Source organism: Nesoenas mayeri (assembly GCF_963082525.1).
Source record: "Nesoenas mayeri genome assembly, chromosome: 6".
NCBI classification, from domain to species: Eukaryota; Metazoa; Chordata; class Aves; order Columbiformes; family Columbidae; genus Nesoenas; species Nesoenas mayeri.
In genome coordinates, this window is record NC_137545.1 from 42,182,144 (window position 1) to 42,199,448 (window position 17,305).

Sequence of the window (17,305 nt, forward strand, 5' to 3'; positions counted from 1 at the left end):
TGAATAACATCTAGATTTGCATCATTTTAAGCATATTCTGCATGTAAACTAACATGCTTACAAATCTAACTACACAAAGAGAGCACTGCTCTTGTGGTGCTCAGCATCACCACTTTAAATACATTTTTATGGAATTTATTGGAAAAAATAAATCCTGGTATATTTGGTAATTAATTAATAACATCTAGAAATGAATAGCCTCTCATTAATTAAGAAAATAGTACTTCCCACAGAGCAGTGATGTTTGCTAAGGAAACAGGTGCAATCTTACTAAATACAATGGCTCTTCTCAAGTGTTTGTTTCTTTACCCTAGAAAGGAATTAATTTTGTAACACTGAAAGTTGTTTTGCTTTTCATTATCAGAAGTACAGTTACACTGCCTTCAAAAACTTCTATTCCATAGTAGTAAGTTAATTAACAGTCCATATAGATGTGAGGGAATTAGAACTGGAACAGTTCTAGCGTCTTTGGAGAATTAGTCTGTATGAGAACATTTTATTTAGAAAAAAACATCAGGAAATCATACATCCCCCCAAACTGTGGCATGAAACATTAGTATTAGTGAAGTCAATGCAAAGCCCTACTATTTTTTGTGAGATTTTTGCCTCAGGTTGAAGTCATTTGAAAAGCCACTGCAAGAGTCCTTTACAGGACAAAATCTCAAAGAACATGAACTCAAAAATTTGCATCTTCAGCTTAATTTGAATAGCTGCCTGACAGCTCCCAGTCCTTCCAAAACACCATAAGGTCAAGTACAGCAAAGTCACATGAAGAAAAGACGGCATGAGGAGTCTTCAAGACAGCTAAAATACATGCAAACCATTTCACAGAATTTATTTCCCTAAAGTTCTCCGTAAGTGTCATCTACTGTCCAGTGAGACACTAACCCTCTTTTATGAAATGAGCTAATTTGTGTTCTGCAAAATAATTGTATTTTGCAAAGAGATGAGACACACTGCAGCTTCTCAAGCTTTTTTAATCCTCTTGATGAGAAAGAAAAAGACTTTGAAGTAATACAGCTTTCTTGGACAGCCGAGTGGAGGTCACGAACTTGGGCTCTGGAAATACAGCACGAATTCCATGACAAAACGATGAACAAATCAGCAGCCACACACTTAACTTCAACTTCAACCTCGGAATGTGCACAGGCTGGAGCTCACAGGGATGAGGGTGATGGTAGGTGAGCAAGATAACATCCAAATTGCTGGCTTAGGGGGAGTTTAGCACAGACAGCACTCACTTCTCTGGGAAGTCTTCCTCACTTTCACCTCCGTGATCCAGCAAAGTTATGGGCGCGCAGCAATGGTTAACAAGAGATTTGAGGCACTTGGTAAAGTTCTAAACCTCTTAAAATCAATAAAAAGACTTTGGTGAGAACTGGCTTAGACCCTGAGTAAGGAACAGAAGTCATCTACAAAACCTAGAACAAGTTTTAAACCCATAATAGTTAACACTGGAAAAAAGGGGCAAGGATTAAAGTCCCCAGCTGTGTGACAGGAAGCTAAAGCTGGCAGATAAACATCCTGTGCAGCCATGACCCAGACAAAAGCTGCACTGCATTTAGACAAGAGTCAACACTGAACGATTCCTGTTGTTGCATCAACTGGCACAGCTACTGCAGTGGTGCATCAACAAATGGCTCCAATAACTGACTGCGATTAGATTAAAGTCAAGTTTATTACTTAGTCTCTGTAGTGAGGTTTTGGTATTTCCAGGTGCCTTGAATTTTCTCCACTATTCTTCCTCCAGTAACTTCAATTGACCTGATTGTTTTTACGATACCTGACGAGACCGACTAGTTTACTGAAACCTCCCTGTTGAAATATTTTTATAATTGATCATAATTGCAATAATTGATCATAATTGCTCTTTGCGTAGGCATTTCAAAATTCCACAGAGACAAGTCTAAATTGCATCCAAGTACAGAAAGACAATGATGATATCCAAGCATTGCCCTATTATTTTTTTTCCACAACGTATTTAATGACCTAAGAAAGTTACAAAATCCACTTTAAATTACATTTACATATATAAACTAATTAAATATATTTAGCTAACACTGAGAAAATAAAACCTCAAGCGACATGAAGACAAAAAACCTTAAGAGATGACTGATTGTAGAGTAATTTAAGACTTATTTATTTACTGAGTCTCTGGATGTAAGAGGCAAGTGAACACTTCCCTGCTTGTAGTTAGATATGGCTGAGAGCTCATCTCATTATTCTCACTTTAGGACAGCAAATTAATGATTAGTCCAGCATTAACTTCTGCAGTTTTTATTAAGTTCTATATTCTGGGAGAACAATTTTGTTACTTATTCCTCTTTTTTTGCCACCTACTTATTCCAGTAAGTGGCAAAATTCTGAGAAACTTCAGTGGCATCTGCATTTTTAATACTAAGAGCACAGATTTGTTAGACACAGAAAGACAAAATGGTTAAAAAGTGTGGCTTGTAAGGTCATATTAAAAAAGGATATGCAGATAGCTGTGTACATGTATGTTTAAACTCATTCAAGATGAAACTCACAGCTTAAAATTCATATGGCACATAAAGGTACCTGTTTGAATGTTGTCAATATTCAAAGTCACATGTGGTGAAGACATTCACAAAGACTAAAATAAATAATAGCTACTTTATTACCTTAGATTACCTTAAAGTGGACCATTTCCTCACAATGCTTAGAGAGAATCATCAAGTAAAAGAATTGCAAAGGCCGTAAGAACTTGCGAAACCCTGATGACTGCTAGTTTCCACTTAGTTTCCTCATGATAAGGCTGTCAGGTTCAGCATTAGTGAAAATACTTCCTACAACCACATGAGTACCCCAGATGTTATGACGAATAACTTTGCAGCAGCCAAGATCATCAATGGAAAATCCCAAGTGGCGGTAGCGTTCATCTGTTTCAAACAGAGTGTTGTTTGTGTAAGGTCCAAAAAACTAGGTGGAAACAAAAGAGAATTTGTCAAGTGAATATGTCCAAGAACATTTAAAGTGTCAGAACTACCCCTTTTTAAAACAAAACCTAAGCCCAGAAATACCAGTTATATCTGTCAGAAGAAATTTTATGTACAGTTTTATTCATGAAATCTACACAGAAAACTAAGCAGAGCACGTCTGCTTATGTTGGTACCCCATATTTAAAGATTCCCCTTTGTCACTGACAGTGTGTTTGAATGTCTAATTAATCATACATTAAAAAACACCCTCAAATGCTTTGGAAAGGTTCTGCTATTTCTACAGGTATTAAGGATAAAACCACACTGTGAAACAGCAAAAGACATGGACATTTTCAATAAGCCCCCCATAAAGAAAGATGCTTTGAAGAGCAAAAATGTGTGTGAATTGGAAACGGGTAGTTCAGTCACTTTATCTCAGGAGGAAGTTTCTGACCAAACCCCTATGCCTGATGAACAGGTTATTGGTAAGGACGTTACTGCCGAATTGGAGGCCAAAGACAGAACCCTACTTTCAATCCGTAACTATTTCTTAAATGCATGGAATTCCTGGGAAGCTTTTAAGCACTATACACAGCTTAAACTGCCTGTTCACCTTATAAACATCCCCTCTTAAATCTATTTGCCTCTGTTGACACAATAAATCACTGCCTTACACAGCATTTTTAAATAAAAACTGAGCTTTGCGATGACTACGTTCAACTATGATGTAGTTTAAAGTTAGTTCTCAGACAAAAGCACATGTGTGCTCATGCTCGGACAGAAGCTTTCTCAATTCTCTCTTGCAAGTTTTAAGACTCTTGATGTTTCACAGATGTCTTGGTAAGAAACTGTCAGCTCCTCCAGAGAGCTGGTGTAATCTGACAATGAATGCCAACGCTGTTCAACAGGAACAAGCTATTCATTTTTTCTGTGTAACAATCATTAACTATAGTGAAGAGATTGTTTAAAACCCTCCATCCACACAAATAGTGTCAGGACTTATCAAGCTACCTTGGGGGGGCATTAACCAGCCTATTTTGTGCAGTGACCAAGAGCTTTCACACAGAAAACTTTTACAGTTATCAAAAACTCAACTTCAGGGCTGAACAATGTTCTCCAAAATGCCAACAGCCATGACAGCTGACACAGTTCGAGAACTAGTTCAGAGTCACTATCCTATGTTAATTTATGAAAAGAATTATCCTACAGTGACAGCTTTTGGGCCATATGAAATGCTGGATTTAACCCACATGAATACAAATCCCACTGCTGGTTCGGACACAGCACATGACTTACTGCCAGTCCTGATGATGGATCAATGAAGTCGGCCCAATAGCCTTCAGAACAAATCGCATAGCAAATCTCCTTGGCACCATTAATGAACTTAAAGAAAACAAAGGGAAAGAAGAATATTGAATGAGATTTTTATTACATATATATATACATCAGAACACATATAAAATGTTCTGAAAATGAACAAGCACAGATTTCTTTTGGTCCCTATTAATAAATGAGAAATTCAGCATACCTTCAATAAAAATGTTAATAATACCAAGAGGATTAAAATTAATGTCATACATCAGGCTACTCCAATCACATGAGATTTTAAGTGTTCCTTGTGCCAGTCAGTAACGGATTAACAGCCTGTACAAGGAATAATATAATTGCTTTGATTATTCATGGAGATCACAATCATAGCTGTGATCCTCTTTAAGAAGTCAACCATTACTTCAGGTATTTTTGTGTTATTTCCACGAGTTTACAGATCTCACCTGAACTCTACAAAATTGACACTAAATGTAGCATTAAATATGTTCGTATAAATATATGAAAAATATCGTTTTGCTGTAAGGTCTTAGCCAGCAGGACAGTATCACATAGTTCTTAATGAACCATAAAAGTTAAAGAATCTGCTTATATTTCTGTAGCAAACTTTTTACCTATGGATTACACAGCATGTTTTTTTCCACAGATAAATCAGCAACAGGAGACCTCATTTGTGTGCTTTTAATCACCTAGACCAGCAAATTTCAACCCATTTCATGAGGGCCACCAAGGGCCCACAGAAAACGGAAGAAACCTCCCAAGGTGAGCAAGGAAAAAACCCAAGCCCACAAAAGCCAAGATAAATGATGCTTCTAAAACCATCCACACACTCAGAAAAAACACACTCAAGTGCAAAAATCTACACGGCCGAATACGCTGAGCGGGAGTAAAATGCAAACAGAATTCACATAGCTTCCTCAAAATGTGAAAGAAAATCCCTAATCTCATAAAAAAGAAATAGTTCTAGCTTCAGAATAAATGCAATACCTTATTTACTTGCATTTATAAAATTTGGGTTGTTCTCTATAATTAGTGCCCTCGGCAGCTCAAGGTTTCAAACTTATAGAAATATTATTATAGTTACTCAGCTTCAGTCCCTTAATGGTCCAAAATAAGAGAAGTTTCTCCTTTCCAGTAACATGTTCTGTATTTGGAGGTTGCACAGTTCTGATGATTAACTATGTTTCAAGTGTAAATTAAGTCACAAATATCAGTAAGCCATCTGAAAACAGCTTTGTAGGCATTATATTTCTGACACAGTTCATCTTTTGATCCAGCATTGTAACAACCCCCCAGCATCAGTTAGAACGAGTTAAATAAACACTCGAGAGTTACTACTGTAAACATTTAGATCTGGCTGCAAATAATCCTCATTACTTCAGCGCAAGCCTCTCACATTAAATTAGTACTTTTAAGGTTACTTCAAACCACTTATGAAGCAAACAAACAAACCATTTCCTTGTGAATTTGCTGTTAGTAACCTTTAGGCCAGGAGGTTACATCCAACATCCTAACACCCCTACAGTGACTATATTAGACTTGACAGGGAGGTGCACAAGGGAGAAAATGCCAATTAACATGTAATTAGACCAGATTACAACGCCAAAGACCAACAGACCATAAATAATTCAAAGAGAAGAACACACTAAAATGAAGGGAATTTTAATTTGTGTGTAATTTTATGTTGATCCTTCAGACTGCTTCTTCCTTTTTTTTTTTGTGGTAACTCTTACACTTTATATAGGCCACATGTGCAATTTACAGGACTGAAAAGGACAATTAGCAGACTATTTTCAAACATAATTATAACCCTCACTATACAGATGAAAATCCCACAGGATTATTTTTAATAGTTTTAAAAATATAACAAATAATACACGGAAACGTTTCGAGGTGCTAAGAACACCAGCGATGGTGAACAGTGACACCTGCTGGAGTATAGCCAAAAAACCATGAAGAATGTGAAATAAAGTGATTTTCAGAGAGACCTCTAGTGGCAACAGAACAGGAAGACAAACTTAATGAGGATGGTTAAGATGTAATAAATGTAACTGATAAAAGCATTAACTGTGCTCATTATCAGAATGGAGAAAAAAAAAGCAACCAGAGCAACTACTTTTTTACAAGTAAAAATGCACTCAGACAGACTCCATACTGGAATCTCCATTATATCACAGAAAAACAGAGAGAGCAGTGAAATCCTACAAAATGCACTGTACTAAAGCTGAAATAAGGTGAGAAAACAGCTGCTGCCCTTTCACTGCAACAGGGCAACAATCAAGTACCTTTATTAATTTACTGTAGCATTTTCTAATATTTTTGCATATTTTTGACTTGCCTCACTGTAAAGAATTTAGTAGTTATAGGAAAGATTTAAAATACAAATAAAATACAAATCTGAAAAAAGTTATCTCCATTTTATCAGTAAGAGAAAATAGTATTAGCTCAAAAGTGCTCTAAAAATACAGCGTATTACTACCAGAGCTAGAAATGGACTGAAATACTTCTGCTCCAGCAGGAGGATTGGACTAGATGATCTTTTGAGGTCTCTTCCAACCCCAAACATACTGTGATACTGTGAAATACACACACAGTTCAAAGAAGATTCATCTACAAACAAAAATGAACTGATGCTACTGTCAGCTACTTACATTTTCTAACAGCATTTCTCTCTCATCCTCCACTTCTTGACTCCACACAGTCATATCATTTTTAGTCTTCTGGGTGACAGTTAATACCGTCAAACGGTTGGCACTGAATTCTGGAAACATCGACTCGAAGTCTAAAAACAAAAAAGGGCATGTTATGGTTTGCTCTCGCATTTTACTTACAATTTTTCAGTTTTAGACAAAGTATTGACTCTACTTTAGACTCTTCATTTCATTTAAATCCAAGATATATGTGTGTATTTCACAAACAGCATGCTGGTTTCAAAATGTGCAAGCAAGTGTCGCTCTTCACAAAGATATAAACCCAAGTATACTGATATTCTAGTATTTTGAAATGAACACCACCACAGATCTCCACACATATGAGGTGTGAAGACCCGTATTTTCTGGCTAAACCACATTACATGTAATCTTTCAGTAGAAAAGGCTCAGATCTACTTCCCAGGACATGACAGCAGGCTCAGTATCAGCAGCATACTACTGGCATGAGTTGTGACAGTTCTCCTGGGGCAGAAAAGACTCAAACCCATCACAATTCTCTCTCTATGTCATCTGTTATTACAAACAGGAGCAAACGTGAAGCAAAGTCATAATGAGGCTTCAAGGAGACTTGTTTTCAGTGTGGGAGGAAAAAGCACTTTTCAAAATCTGAAGTTGAAAGGTTCATTCTTTCTTACTCTCTGAAAAGTCTGCTCTCTTCAGCATCTACACCAAGATTTCAACCTCGTCCCTCTTTCAGTGTACCACACTTAAAATTAGAAAATGCTATTCCAACTTCATTTTAACTTGAACAAATTAAAGATACAAAAGCAATGCTTTCAGTACTTGCTTAATTTCAATTTGCTATGTTCCTAAAGAGCAGTGCCAAAATATTTGATTTTGTCCCTAACTGGTTTTTGGAAACTGAATTAGCTCCAGAATCTATCTGGTACTAAAGAAGCAGCTGAAAGTTACTCCCCATCCCAGCTGATCTGACTGTAAATGGCATTGAATCTTATACAAAATAATAACAGCAACGAAGTTTCAGTTTTTATTTTACAGTGTGTATTTTTCTCTTGTAAAATATTAAGTCTGGATTTTCTAATAGTTTTGCATATTTTTGACTTGATTTTGTCACTAACTGGTTTTTGGAAACTGAATTAGCTCCAGAATCTATCTGGTACTAAAGAAGCAGCTGAAAGTTACTCCCCATCCCAGCTGATCTGACTGTAAATGGCATCAAATCTTATACAAAATACAAAATAATAACAGCAATAAAGTTTCAGTTTTTATTTTACAGTGTGTGTTTTTCTCTTGTAAAATATTAAGTCTGGATTATCCTTCTCTAGGACACATTCTGTGGCATTGATTACATCAGAGCATTTACTTACATATTTTTACATTTTAGAAAGTTTTAATTTCTTAGCTGTCAAAGAAAGTGAAAACATACCTTTCCGTAACAGTTCAGGACAAGCTTGTACTGAACATTCTACCTTTGCATTTTCAAAGTAAGTTTCAGCATTATTTATTTGCTGTTTCTGTGGAACATCAGCACCCTGAGAAAGATGAAAATCGTAACTTTACCATTAATTAATATACAACATGAATAACTTTGTACAGCAGACTATGTTTTTGTGACTACATGACAACTAATAGACCCAAGCGGTTTCCCAGAAAGATAATACGTAATGAGACTTAAAACTCAGTTTTCAAAGTGGAACAAATGTAGGTTTAACCTATTACTTAAAACGACATGGAAATTTTAAGCTTTATGTTTTATAGTAACCATATTATCTCAAAGCCTTAAACAATACAGAAATTTTTGAAAAATATCATTCTGAAGCAATGGCCTTAGGTATTCAATACAACAGCAATTAATAGATTTCAGACATACACACATTACCTGAGCCAGAATAAAACTTTAAAACAGAAGTAACTCAACAGTTCTAGATCTCTGAACTATCAGTATTTTCAGCGTTAGCTGTCACAGCTTGAAAAGCAGAACAGTTTTCAAACAATACCTTTTATATGGTAACTGTTGTTTTAGTTCTATAGTTTAAAAAACAGCAACACCACCACCAAAACAAACAAAACACAACAAAAAACCCCAACAAAACAGATTCTGGTGGGTATGTTACAAATGGAGCACTTCTAAGTTAGGTATCTAAGATTTAAGCTTAAAATGCCCTCAAGAGGTGGTAACAACTTTGGGATAGCAACTATTGTGTAGTACCATGTTTCTCCGAAAGTAAGACAGGGTCTTACACAATATTTGCTCCAAAAGATGCTTACATTTCTACACGTATAGCTGCCTGGACACTATTTGAATTGACTTTTAAAATTAACTGTAACCAGGGCTTATTTTTGGAATAGGGCTTATATTTAAAGCATCCTCAAAAATCCTGACAAAATCATACTAAGGCTTATTTTTGGGGTAGGTCTTGTTTTCAGGGAAACAGGGTAGGTGTAGAATGCCTTAATACAGTTTTTCTAACCCTAACTATGCCATAATTTACAAGGAATTTCAGTAAGTTTCCCCAAGACTGAAATATACAACTCAACACAGTAATTAAGTCCTAACACCTGTTTTATCTGAAAGTTTCCCTAAACTATTACACTGAAAACAAAGCGTGGCTAGTGTTTTTTGCTCTAGAAATTAACATTCAAGAATAGCAAAAAAATCCCCCAGCAAAATAATAAAACACAACAGACAAACAACTGACATTAACTGCAGTTTCAACACGTATGTTTCCACATGTACCTTCCATCATGATTGCAAAGTCACTGGGAGAGATCAGTTGGTAGTTTAAGCCTGACAAACCATGCTGTTGTACAACTATAGGATGCTCCTCTTACTAGGATGGTAGTTCATTGTGATTTCTTGTCTACTTCTCCTATCCAGCTAAACACCACTTACATGGTACATACACTTAGCAGTGCCAAAATGATGATGCTGTCATCAAGACACTGTGACCATTTTCCAAAGATCAACACCACTTTCCGATACTGGTAGGCTGCTAGGCCCGTTTACTCCACTCAGATAAAACTAATACACCAATCTCATGTTCCGAGATGAGAGGAGTGCCTCTGCTCTTTCCAGTTTCTCTCTTCCATTTGGGACGGCAACAGCTGTACTGAGCAGACATGCACCCAGTTTGCACTAAATGAACTAGACTAGAATTTTCTGTCAGGCTTTTAACAGAAAGTGTGATTCATGGAAGTTGAAAACCGAATCTGGGGAGCTCACCAGAAGCTTATGTTTTCTGAGCATTTTGGAATACAATGCCACATTTTCAAAAAAACCCACTATACAGCATTTTTACAATGGAGATTTACTAGTTGACTTCCAAAGTGTGACCATGTCACAAACTCAGAAAGACTGGAAAGTTGAGTGAGCAGCACCGAACATTTTGTTGCAATCACTCTAGCAATTATCAAGCTGTTTGTTGTTAATAATGCATCTGACTCACTGCAAGCTCTGCCGTCGCCAAAATACAGTATCATTGTGAGACATGAGGTTGAGGTACATTGATCTGCCTCTCCTGTGTGGATCCACTTGTTGTCAGAACTAAGCAGACAGATCTAAACACCATCCAAACTATGTAAGTCCAGATGCATTAAATGAAATACTGAAGAAACTACCAATTCTATTGGATAAAAAGGTGCTGAGACTTAGGAAACAGCAAGTTTTGAAAGATTTTTTTTTTTCCTGTATCCACATAATTAAGTCACTACTAAAATGCCATCTCACTAAGCACCACTTAGAAATATTTCAAGGTGTGCTTTTTCGACTGTATGTCTTTTTCCTAAAATAATAAAACTTCAGCTTGGTTCTATATAATCTCTCCCTCATCCCAGCTAAATTTCATTTTTCAAAATCACCTAGAAAAAAAATCAATGACACCTTCTTCAGCAGTAAGAAAGATTAATTACATTTCTCTTAGACAAGAAATATCAGTAGAAAAAACCTGTTCTTACCTGAAATTCATTTATGTATTGTGCCATGACAAATTCATGCCTTTCACTTGCTGAAGGCTCTGCTAATAGATCAGGCAGACTTTCTGACACTTGGCTGTTCTTCTGAGCAGCAGTGCCATTGAGGTGACAGTCAAAACCAATATTACCAGGCAACTGGAATCTCTGGTCCTGAGGACCAAATGGACCCATTACTTCATCTGGCCATACAGTTCTTGGACCTGCAAAAGTCAAGGCCTTGCTTTAGTCATCATATCTAAACAGAAAGAGAAACAAAACAACAAACAAACAACAGGAAAAAAAAAACCTCTCTCATATAAATATCTGTATTTGATCAAAATCATCTATAACCAAAGTAACCACAATGCACAAGTTGAAGTCAGGGCCCTGACATAAGGAGCAGACTTCAGAATTCCCAAATTTATATGGGGTCCAAAGTTCTGACAGCACACGAATTCAAAGAAAACAAATTTGCTTTTTCTTACATAAATCAGGAGGTGTAGCGGCAACATGAGACTCATCTGAGCCAGAGGAACCTGCTGTAGAAAAAGCCTTGGGATTTACAACTCTCTTGACTAAAGAATAAAACCCTGGTAGGTAGGTGACCAATCTTGCTCTGTTACAGAGCACCTGAGAAGACAAAAAACAAATTAAGTATTACATACTGCTAGCAAAAATACTAGTTTCAGTACAGCTTTGTGGATCACAAGAGAAATCCTCACTCAATAATTAAATTACAATCTTAATTATGATTAACTGTGTTTCTGTAAAATCCTTATATTCCTACTTCTTAAAAGACTGGAGGGAGACACAAGATAACATCACTGTAGATATATCTTGCATCTTTCATGTAGAAGCAAGCGTACACATCTGCTTACACACACTTCTTTGCCAGCTAACTACACCTACCAACAGCTCTGAACTATAGCAGGAGACTCACACATCAAACCAGGCAGGTATAGTAATTTCAGCTTCTTTCTTTCGCTCTCAAAATCCATAAACATTTAACACATGCAAAACTTAAGTTAGTTCAGCCAATTTGCAAACTCAGTACATTCATATATTTACAAATAAGTATTACAACATACCAGGAAGGTGATCAAAATGCCAATACACCATAAAACCTTTAGGACTTCTGTGGTCTTGCAATGCAGCAGAAAATCTGCTTCACGCCACAGAGTTGTACTGTCAACAGAATTTTCAGTTCCTGAAGATGATTTTATCAGAAACTGATTCAGTCACACAGTAACCAGAAAATGATGCAATGCTATTTCCCTCAACACACAACCGGTCTCAACAACAGAGCTCCAATGAGCTGGTAGCTTCTCACCGTGAAGATTAACTCTGAGGCCAAATGATATTATCCTATGTAGTAATGTGAACAACTGTTACTGGGTTTTTCTTGATATGTTTGTTTTGGTTTTAAAAAAGAACTATCCAGGTGATATGATTAAACCAAAATATCTGATCTATTTTTCATACTTTAGAAACCGATTGCCAACTTTCATGATGCATTTATACATGCATAACAGAAATATAACCAATCATACACCCAAAATGTACAGTTAGAAGTGTAACTTTAAAACTTAAACTGGAAAATATAAATCTCACCAGCCATGGCATGTGTGCTTTCATAAAGCTTTATTTTCCAGGTGAGGGAAAGAAATACTTTCAAAAAACTGACATAAAAGGATTTTCCTTAAGTGCTGTATTCTTGATTCTATACAAGTTTATGTATGTGTTCACCACTAAACATGTATGCAACAAGGTTACTTAAAAAAAAAGTGATTAAATGGTACTATTTGTATGATTAAGACAAAAACTCTCTTCACAGTATCAGGACCTAAGCCAGTAAGCATCAGTTTCTTACACACTACCTTTGCATAAATGTACAATGTCTAATAAGTTCTACCGACCTCATGAAAACTCAAATGCATAAAGGCATGTTTGATTTTCTGACTTAAATCAAGTATTTACAGCTAAGGCCTTAAGCTGTTTAGTTCTAAAACGCTACTAGATTTAAAAGGTTCCTGTAACAACAACATAAGTTTGCTGATTCCAACTGAATGTTTTTCTCTCTATTATGTAAAAGCACTACTGAAATTGATTTTTGCATAATGATTACAGCACAGATAAACCAGATGTAATTACACGTCAGCTGTAGTTGTTTACAAGAAAGGAACATTTTTCCTTATAATCAGGATCACTTAACATGGAGATGTCAGCATTAATTACAGATATGTTGGCTGAGCTCACTTACACAAATATTTACATACTTAGCATTACATAAGCGAAAAAAACCCCAACACACTGAAATCAATAAATTATTCATGTCTCCACAGCAAGGCTAAATCAATAAAGGGTGTTTTATTCTTCAGTCTGAGAGTACCCTGGTGAACCTGAGTGTTTCACCTTAACTCATGACATTAAAATAAAATAACAACATAAAAAAGAAATCCCAGATCCTGTTTGAAGGTCCCTTCCAACTCAAACTATTTTATGATTAATTCTCAATTCAATTATTCCCATAATGACCACAGAAATTGGCTTCTAAAACTCAGATAAATGACAAGTCTACTGACTTCTAATAAAATTATAACTTGACACTGAAACTGAGAAATAAACTTAACAGCAGAGTCAATGATACTGTTAAGCGGCATTCTTTATTTTATCAGTGTTGGGGAACACTGGGGATCGTCCTCCATGTGCTCCAAAGACTGGATGCTCTTCTGTTGCTTATATTCACATAATTACTACATACACACTACAATTTTTTAAAATTTTGCCATACAGCTATACTAGGAAATAACTGATGTTAGTTATAATTGCTTACTTTCTTACTTACAATATACGTATTAATTATCAGTTAGATATAAGCTAAGCACTCTGCTTCTAAACAATGTTACTTAATCTTCTGTCTCCCTCTTGTGCAGAAGTACCTAAAACTTGAAAAATATCTCCTTGTTTTGCAGGTGGTCAGAAAGCATTGGTCATGTCAATTGGTTAACGATGGGTACGTCTTTCGTAACTTAATCACAGTCTACATTGATTTAGCAACTTCTCTGCAGAACAACTGAGGTTTTTATCAATGATGCGTTTACACACACGTAACAGAAATATAACCAATCACATACCCAAATGAACAGTTAGACGTGTAACTTTAAAAAAATTAAACTGGAAAATATAAATCTCACCTGCCATGGCATGCGTGCTTTCATAAAGCTTTATTTTCCAGGTGAGGGAAAGAAATACTTTCAAAAAACTGACATAAAAGGCTTTTCCTTAAGTGCTGTATTCTTGATTCTATACAAGTTTATGTATGTGTTCACCACTAAATACGTATGCAACAAAGTTACTTCTAAAAAAGTCATTAAACGGTACTATGATCAAGATAAAAACTCTGTTCAGAAGGATCTAAAACTTGAAAAATATCCCCTCGTTTTGCAGATGGTCAGAAAGCATTGGTGATGTTAATTGGTTAAGGATGGGTATGTCTTTTGTAACTTAAATGTATACATAATGCAACTTAATGTATACATTATGCCACTTAATGTATACATTAATTTGGCAGCTTCTCTTCAGTACAACTGAGGTTTTTATCAATGACCCCCCATGAGCACGCTGATTTAAAGGCAGCTCTAAAACGGTAATAAACCGCAAGCATCCCGCATGACACAGACAAGTTTCCACACAATATCATGGGGTTGGAAGGGACCTCTCAAGCCCATCCAGTCCAATCCCCCACCGGAGCAGGAACGCCCAGATGAGGTTACAAAGTTTCCTCCCTGGATGGCGCCGCTTTGGCTCCTCCCGGGTTCGCACCCCCCCGCACCGGGATGTGTGTTACTCACATTGGCCATGGCAGGCGGTGCGCTCCGTCCCGCCGAGAGGCCCGGCTGCCCTGCAAGAGAAGCGAACGCACTGGCCTCCGAGGCACCGGCCGGACGCGCCCGCCCCTCACCTCACCTCACCCGGCCCCGCGGGGCCGATCGCCCCTCACGGCCGCCCCCCGTTTCCCCGGCAACGCTCGCACAGGGCACCGCAGCGCTGCCCGCTCGTTCCAGGCCCGGCCGGTGACGGGAGGGGAGCGAGGAGGACAACGGAACCGCCCCTGAGGGAACAACCGGGAGCAACAAAACCACCGCCGCCCGCTCACCTCTTCCTGCAAAATGGCGGCGGCCCCCAGCTCACCCGCTCACGGCCGCACAGCCCGCCCGTCCCCAGGCCCAGCGAGCCGATCCACCGACACGTCGATTAGCGTGTGCACTGTCAGCAAGTTTGCTGGTGACACCGAACTGGGAGCAGTGGTGACACTGGGAGCTGTGCTGCCATCAGAGACCGGGACAGGCTGGAGAGCTGCGCGGGGAAAACTTTAATGAAATAGAACGAGGGCAAGTGCAGAGTCTTGAATCTGGGCAGGAACAACCCCAGGTTCCAGTGTAAGTTGGGAAATGACCTGTTGGAGAGCAGTGTAGGGGAAAGGGACCTGGGCGTCCTGGGGACAGCAGGGTGACCATGAGCCAGCACTGTGTCCAGCTGTGGCCCCTCAGTTCCAGCAGGACAGGGAACTGCTGCAGAGAGTCCAGCGCAGCCACCAAGATGCTGCAGGGAGTGGAGCATCTCCCGTGTGAGGAAAGGCTGAGGGAGCTGGGGCTCTGGAGCTGGACAAGAGGACACTGAGGGGAGACTCATTCCTGGCTACAGATATATAAAGGGGGAGTGTCAGGAGGATGGAGCCAGGCTCTTCTCGGTGACAACCAGTGATAGAACAAGGGACAATGGGTGCAAACTGGAACACAGGAGGTTCCACTTAAATTTGAGAAGAAACTTGTTGGGGTGAGGGTGTCAGAGCCTGGCCCAGGCTGCCCAGGGGGTTGTGGAGTCTCCTTCTGTGCAGACATTCCAACCCGCCTGGACACCTTCCTGTGTAACCTCATCTGGGTGTTCCTGCTCCATGGGGGGATTGCACTGGATGAGCTTTCCAGGGCCCTTCAACCCCTGACATTCTGGGATTCTGTGCTGGGAGTCAGACGGAGACAGGCGGGGCGAGTCGTTCGGCGCTCGATTGCTCGGGGCCGAGGGCGTGTGGCGGCCCCGCCGCGGCTGCCGCTGCTTCTCCGCAGTCGGTGTTTGTTTCTCCGCAGTCGGCGTTTCTCCTTGTCTGGTCGCGGCGGGGGCTCCTCGGGTCGTGGTGTCACCGCGGGCACCGGCCGGGCCGTCAGCGGCGGTGCAGTACCGGCGGGGTGCAGTACCGGCGGGGTGCAGTACCGGCGGGGTGCGGTACCGGCGGGGTGCGGTACCGGCGGGGTGCAGTACCGGCGGTGCAGTACCGGCGGGGTGCGGTACCGGCGGGGTGCAGTACCGGCGGGGTGCAGTACCGGCGGGGTGCGGTACCGGCGGGGTGCAGTACCGGCGGTGCAGTACCGGCGGGGTCCACCAGGCGTCAGTCACGTAGCGTGAACCGGGCGGCCGCTACACAGCACCCCCCCCCCCCCCCCCCCCACCCCGCCCCGCTGCACCCGCGTCCGGGAGATACAATAAAGTCGACAATAAATAAAAGAAGGCGGGGGGGTGGTGTTGAGGACAATGCAGTGGGAGCATCAACGCCACTTCTCATCCGCCAAGGGTGAGACGTAATTTCCTCAAATGACTGTTACAAAATAAGAATAAAACCTTTCTTCAACGAACCAAAGCCTTTTATATTTTTACTACTTTGTTGTGAAAAAGCTTCGTTTTTCCACCTTACTCCTTGCGCCGACTCATTGGAATCTGGGCTGAGGTTTGCTGACAAATACGGCTTTTCATTAAAATAAACTTTTCCATGATAAGCCATGAGGCAATCCCATGGGCAGAGCTCTTAAATATCTGTTAATTTCTGTACGTGCTGCTACATGAAGTTAATTAACTGCAGGAGTTATGAATGCAAAGGCAGATGTGCGCCGAAAGCTCCAGGCTGTGCTTGTGGACGGGTCCTTGTTCCTCCAAGAAAAACAATATAAAAATATACCCCAGGTTTGGTGTTGAGCCCTATGGGTTTTGCTGAATAGATCAGCCACTGCTCTCAAAATGTACGTTGAATATATACACAACGTCAGTGAGGCTCAGACCCGATTCCCAAGCCACACATGTAGAGCCCCCCACATGCTCTCCCTTTGTTTGCAGTATGGTGCTGGTTTCCCCTTTATAACTCCAGAATATTTTACGTCTTTGCAGCTCCATAACCTGGGTTCAAATTGCCATTCTTTCTTCTTTTTTTTTAGTGTCACCCAGAACATGACACATTTCTCCCGCTCTGTCCTGAAGTGTCATCTTATACTCTTTACTTTTCATCCTTGTGTTTGCCTTTTTCCCCATCTACTTCAAACACTTTCGCCGTCATGCCATATCTACCAAATCCATGGCTTCCCATACGCTTTC

General features: G+C 39.5%; 1 protein-coding gene across 2 annotated transcripts; it reads right to left on the minus strand.

The window, feature by feature from the left end:
- Positions 1-562: 562 nt before the first annotated feature.
- MMADHC (metabolism of cobalamin associated D) lies at positions 563-15,086 on the minus strand. Of its 2 annotated transcripts, none has more exons than XM_080346677.1 (8): positions 15,045-15,086; positions 14,740-14,789; positions 11,374-11,518; positions 10,892-11,109; positions 8,364-8,469; positions 6,917-7,047; positions 4,236-4,322; positions 563-2,940 (listed from the first exon to the last, which is right to left on the minus strand). In XM_080346677.1, exons 2-8 carry the CDS (start codon positions 14,746-14,748, stop codon positions 2,746-2,748), a joined length of 891 nt encoding a protein of 296 aa, XP_080202803.1. In that variant the 5' UTR covers positions 14,749-14,789; positions 15,045-15,086; the 3' UTR covers positions 563-2,745. The 2 variants fall into 2 exon arrangements, with proteins under 2 accessions (XP_080202803.1, XP_080202802.1); XM_080346676.1 differs by lacking the exon at positions 15,045-15,086 and adding an exon at positions 14,083-14,110 and having other exon boundaries at positions 14,740-15,038.
- Between the last annotated feature and the right edge of the window lie 2,219 nt (positions 15,087-17,305).